At 49.9% G+C, this 6,000-nt stretch overlaps 1 protein-coding gene across 1 annotated transcript; it reads left to right on the forward strand.

The window, feature by feature from the left end:
- Positions 1-2,903: 2,903 nt before the first annotated feature.
- On the forward strand, positions 2,904-6,000 carry LOC126528919 (uncharacterized). The gene is made up of 2 exons (XM_050176500.3): positions 2,904-4,301; positions 5,583-6,000. The coding sequence occupies exons 1-2, from the start codon at positions 2,904-2,906 to the stop codon at positions 5,889-5,891; spliced, it is 1,707 nt and encodes a 568-aa protein (XP_050032457.2). The 3' UTR covers positions 5,892-6,000.

Genomic DNA, 6,000 nt, shown 5'->3' on the forward strand with positions numbered 1-6,000 from the left:
CACTGTAAATATTTCGACCTTTTCGGCCACCAAATAGGTAAGCGCATAGGTTAAAGCAATCAATAAATATTTGAAGGAAATATGTCGGGTATTTCGAAAGAAAGTTTTTCTGATGGGAAGAGTGAGCCCGTCGAACACCTAAGCAGAGCGCATTCACTCATTCCAAATACTGTAAAAATTAATATGCGTAACAATGTCTGCCTTGGTTTTATAGGAAAGCATGTATGAACCAGAAACCACATTGAAAGTTACCGTTTAATATGTGATGCCTTACTCATTACACATTCATCCACGACCACAGCCGTCATTCTATGAACAGTACTTTAAAAATATCCTTGTTTCACATACTGGCCACTGAACATTTCTTTTCCGCGATATTAGAATTGTTCGGGACCTAAAATTGTTCAATTTCGTTGGGTCTCGGAGAGCTTCTTAAGCGCATTGTTGGGTTCAAGGAAGTCGACGACAAATTTCAAAGTTCACACAGTCTCTGCCGGATTGTATTAAGGCGTAGGCATTGCGTGTCGGGGGCGAGTGTGAAAACCATCGCCAGTGGATAAATTATGTACAGAAGTATCTCTGTCCTGTCCCGCCTTTTGTTTTCGTTAGTCTTGTTAGCGCTAGTAACCAAACTTTTGGGAAGGAACTGCTTTGAGAACAGGTCCGACCGCAAGTTGAGCCCAAGGTCACTGTTATTTTTTTTTTTTTGCTGAAATTTCACGATAATCCATATGTTGCCGCCCTGACGAGAGTCAATGACGTCTCTTGAGGCGATTAGTCGTGTCGTGGTGAGTGTTACCGGAATGTTTTTTTGTCGACAACATTCCCATGGATCGCCCGAGTGGCCTGAAAGGCTTTCTTAACTGCTCTCATATTCGGGGCATACTGTCTATAGATATTAGCACCCACTAATGGGCACGAAACACTTATATCTTGCGTGGCGAGAAACGGTATAGCATAGCAGCGCACTGTGCAACTGACGGTTTAAAATTTGCCATCATCGCCGTTTGTGCCACCACCTCACACTAGACTAAACCACCGCTCGACAAAAAAAAAAGAAACTTTATACTGTGCATTGGGCGCACGTTCAGAAGCCCAGGGGTGCGATCTTGTACGCGCTCCAAAATGGAACGGAGGTGGTCCGTTCCACCGAGCCGCACACGATTGGTCAATTTGAACCGTGACGAACGCCATGACGTCACTTGTGATGTGTTATCTGCTGTCAATCATTCCGTGTCGTCTACTATCGGACGAACGCAACGGAACGGACCGCTAATTTCGTGACGTAAAGAACGGACCGCCTCCGTTCGATTTTGGAACACGTACAAGATCGCACCACAAGTGCCCAAAATTATTCCGAGTCCTCCCACTACAGAGTACCTCATGCTCGCATCGGCGTTTCGGCGCGTGAACCAGGGAAACTTATTTTGCAATCAAGTTTTGCGGGATGCTCCTGAGAACCACTCTCCGCAACGCTGTAAAGTTATCTCGCGCGTTAGATAACAAGGAGTAAGATTAGCAGGGCATCAAAACTGCACAACACAGATAGATGCAGAGACAATTCATGCATGACTGTAAATTCTCAAAACATCGAATTTTTGAACGCCGCGCTTTTGCGACAACGTGAACATCTATAGCACACGTGTTGGCGAAGGGAGTGTGCTGTTAACTTTTTAATCTATGTCATTTTGGTCTTGCCTAATTTTACTGCTCTAAGTTTTGTGTTTTCTTTTTCTGTCCTTTTTTGCGACTTCTGTACAATAGCCACCATGCGCTAACGAAAAATAACAGTTCTGAGTTGGCGCGTCATCTTATCGGTGTCACATTCTTGTTAACTTGTCCTTCGTTAAGCAACCAAGGAGCACGCTTAAGCGCAACGTACCGCCGGCTACAGCCCTGCCAAGCGCCAATATATTGGGGCGTTTTGCATGCCCCCGACTGAAGCGGGTCCAGTCGGTTTGTCGGGATGGAATTGGCCTGTCGAGCTCGTGCAAAAGCCACCCGATCGGCCTGAACGTACGCCGGGTCGGGCTGAGTCGGCCCGACTGCTCGGGGTGCAGGTCGACCCAGTTCGACCCGTTTCCAACGCGCGTGTAAACGCTTACTGGTCGGGCTGCAGCCGGAGCTGAGACTTGAGCGGAAGCAGTGTGACGTCGCGATTTGTGCACTGTGCAGACAAGAACCCAACCTAATCATAACGACGTGACGCATGAAACTGAAGCTGTTGCAGACGACTGCGGGAACCGCAAGTCAAGTTCGCACGCGCTGATGCCTCGGTACGATGATGCGTGCGGTCTTGTTGACCACTTGTCACAACCGAGTTCGTGTTAATGCGCGCGTGGTTGCGTCAGGTTCGATCAGCCCGATTTCTAGAGTGTCGCGTTCACGTACAGTCATCAGCAAAAGATTGCGCAAAGATAAAACGATGATATTGCTTAGATAAAACCTTATCTCGTGTAGCGTATCATATCAAAAGGGTCATGCATCTATAACTTTATGCTGTCAACAAGCAGGCACACGGAACAGGGTGAAACGAGCGAACAACTTTGTCACTACTGCTGCTCTTCGTCGCTGTTCGCGGATTTGAAGAATTATCTTTGCCAAGTAAAGGTGGAAAACTCGTTCGCGCACTTGCCGGGCAACGCCCGCCTTCGCGAATTTCGCTGACATAATTCTTTTGCATGCGTTGGGAGGGATGACAGTGCCACCGCACCCACGTGACTTCACGTTGTTCGCTCGTAGTAAATCACTTGTGCCACAAACATCTCTCAAAAGTAGTGCATAACGCTCGGTTAGCACCATCGCCTTTCCCCGTTCCTTGGGCCGCCCCCCTAGAGCCTCTATAATTCGACACGAGTGCGAACAGCTCCCCTAATGAGACACGTCACAGGAACTCAGAAATAATGGTGAGACTGCGCGCCAACCAAGGAGTTTCTTCTCTGGCCGAGCAGCTGAAACCTATGAAAGCGGTGAGCAAGATCCGCGAACTGGACCTTACAAATTGCATTCTTATCGAACCCAACGAATTGCCTCTGCACATCGGCAAATGCACGGGACTCCGATCCTTGCGGTGCGTCGCCTGCCCGCTCCCGCCGAGCGCCCTGATCCGTTTAATGCTGGAACGGCTTCCGCATCTGAAAGAAGTTGAGTTCTCGCTCGTGGCTGAGACGGGCGTGGACTCCGAAATAAGGGAGGTGCACCACACCGCGTTGCAAATGTCAGGCGCCCTAGCTCTCAATCTCCGCCGAATGTACGTCGAAGTGAGCGGCGACGTGAACTTCAAGCTCCTCTCGGCGCTCCTGCGCTACTGCCCGAAGTTGGACGACCTGCGTATTCATTTCGTGCGCGGAAGCTTCATGAGCGCGATCCTGGAATGTAACGCCATCCTCAAACAGGGCGTCAATTTGGAAACATTCTCATTCTCTTCCGATGTGCCAGCCTCCAATCAACGCCTGCCTTCCGAACCGTTGGATTTCACGAGCTGCGCAGCCGTCTGCGGCAACGTCACCTACCGGAGGTCGAGCAACATGTGTAACTGTGTTCTACTAAGAGATCTCGCTTTCGGCTCCGTTGGTTCCACCATTCTGCCACAACAGCTGGTCTTGGTTATCGTCCACCACTCAGAAGGCATCACGGCTGAATGGATTCGCGCGGCCACCCTTGGACACTTCTGGACGAACGTGCGCCAACTCTGTCTTCTGCTATTTCCGGCACAGCCCTCCTATGGTGTTTACGCGACGGCGGGCGCCGTGTGCCGCAACAGTCTTCGCGACCTCATCTCGACCAAGCTCCGGCAGGTCGTCGAGCTTAACATAAGTGCCTTTCACTTCAGCGCTGACCTCGACTTGACTGCACTGCTCCAGGACGGCTCGCTGGAGCATCTGCAATCCTTCTCGGCGACCCCTTGCGGGCTTCGCCGCCCCTCAGCTCTGCGCCGTCTGGCGCAGAACTGCCCGGACTTCAAAGAACTGGACGTGCGCATTGATAGGAAGGGTAGCTTCGTTCGGTGCGCCGTCTGCGAAGGTGAATTCTACCTCGATCCCAAAGACATCCCGGCAATGTACGACGGCACCCCCGTGTTTCACAATGCGCTTGCCAGGCTGACTCTGAGTGACGTGCATGGCCGTATCTCCCTGTGGTTCATCGAGACCTGCCCAGCGGTTTCGGTGCGGCTATCAGACTGCCCTAATCCCTCGTACCCAGGCTACCCGTCTCTGGGACAGCTGCTCGCCAGAAACAGCTCGCTGAGTTGTCTCGTGCTTCGGCACGATGCCCTGCCCTTCGGCGAGGCGTGTCTGCTGGTGAGTCGGGTTCGATCTACGTCCTATCAGTGCCACGAGCATATTTGAGGATGGTTCCGTACTCTAAGCGTGTCAACGGCGCCGGAACTGAAATTCCCTCGTTTATTAACTTCCTAAGCGAGTTAGGTACTGCGCAAAATACATGAAAAATGGTGAAGAGATAGGTAGGACAGACCGAGGACCACTAGATGTCGATGAGGATAGCTATAGTGGCTTCATGGTACGGCCTATATTATGTTGTAGTAGCGCAAGCTGAACAGGTACAACCGAAAGGCACATTTGATGCACACATTGCTGTGTGTGTCAGATGTGCCTTTCTGTTGTCCTTGTTCAGCTCGCGTACAACGAAATCAGGTATACCAATTGTTTTACTGCATTAAACGACTGGAAGCTAGTATATAGGCAAAGTAATCGCTAGCACCACCCGGAAATGTCTACAATCGTATTGCCACCACTGTGACACGAGGTGCGCTTTTTTTTTTCAGAAGCGAGAAGAAAAAGAAACAGAATCTGCATGGCGCGTTACTTGTCCATTACCAAAAACTAATCGGCAAGAAAGTACTTCTGCATTTTGTATACTGCGGTTCCGTATCTTTCTTGAGATAATAACGCAAGGTAGACATAATATTACGCTAGCAGACACTGTCGCCCTCTAACGACACGAGAGAGACAGAGCTAAACTTTTATTTTCTGAAACGGTAATGAGTAACGGCAGAAGAAACGAAAAGAGAACTGCTTCGCAGAGCTTGCTGTTTCGCTCAGAACAGGCAATCGACCGCAACCATAAGTTCCTGCAGTAACACACAACCAATTTGCTCCCTTCAAATTCCTTCGGTGTTTAGCACAATTTCTGACAGCCTAATTTCTCTTTATCGGGTTTACCGGAAACAAGGAAATCGAAGGGTTAGATAGGGGCAACTGAAATTGCTTCGGGAAGACGTCCTAGGCTCTGGCCCTCCCCTGGTTCACTCGCATGTTACATCGTTTCTGGAGCTGAAACAGCGCACAATAACACGACGGGGAAAATAAGGACAGACATCCTGTTATTTCGTGATCTTTCTTCACAGGTCATGAGTTAACCAGTGCAAATGCGCGCACTGTAAACTAATGTGCACCCTCACAAAAAGGACTAACAATGTGGATGTCTATAACTCACACCCTTGCATCGTTTCATTTTTCGGCATAGGAGTGCCAGTTCGAGAAATTACGCTCTTCAATTCCTGAAGGTCTAAATTACCTGAGAATGTAACGTAACTTCCTGCGGGCATCGTTCCGTTCCAGGAAAACATCTCCCGCATCGCCAGCCTGCAGTACCTGTGCCTTCTGTCGGCGGCGCCATTACTCAACAATGCCGCTGAGGCGTCCGTGCTGGCGTTCAGTGCCCGACTGTGGCCTCGCATAAAGTGTGTACACGTTCATTACCGAACCCCTGCCGGCGGCACTGAGAAGCGAATCACTTGGATGAAGCAGCTTCGCGCTCCAAGAGGTGGCTTCCTGGTTCCAGACGGTCCCTGCTTCCTCCATTGTTCCACGGCTACGTTCATAGGACTTGCCAAGCCGCTGAATCGTGACTTCACAAAGATCATCTAGATGAAGGCACGGCCGACACGTAATAAAATTTTAGATACGCTTAAAAGTGCCTACAATGACACAACCTATCCTTTGCGTCTTTCAATTCGTATCATCGAATGTGCATGCC

Source organism: Dermacentor andersoni, chromosome 8 (genome assembly GCF_023375885.2).
Source record: "Dermacentor andersoni chromosome 8, qqDerAnde1_hic_scaffold, whole genome shotgun sequence".
NCBI lineage: Eukaryota > Metazoa > Arthropoda > Arachnida > Ixodida > Ixodidae > Dermacentor > Dermacentor andersoni.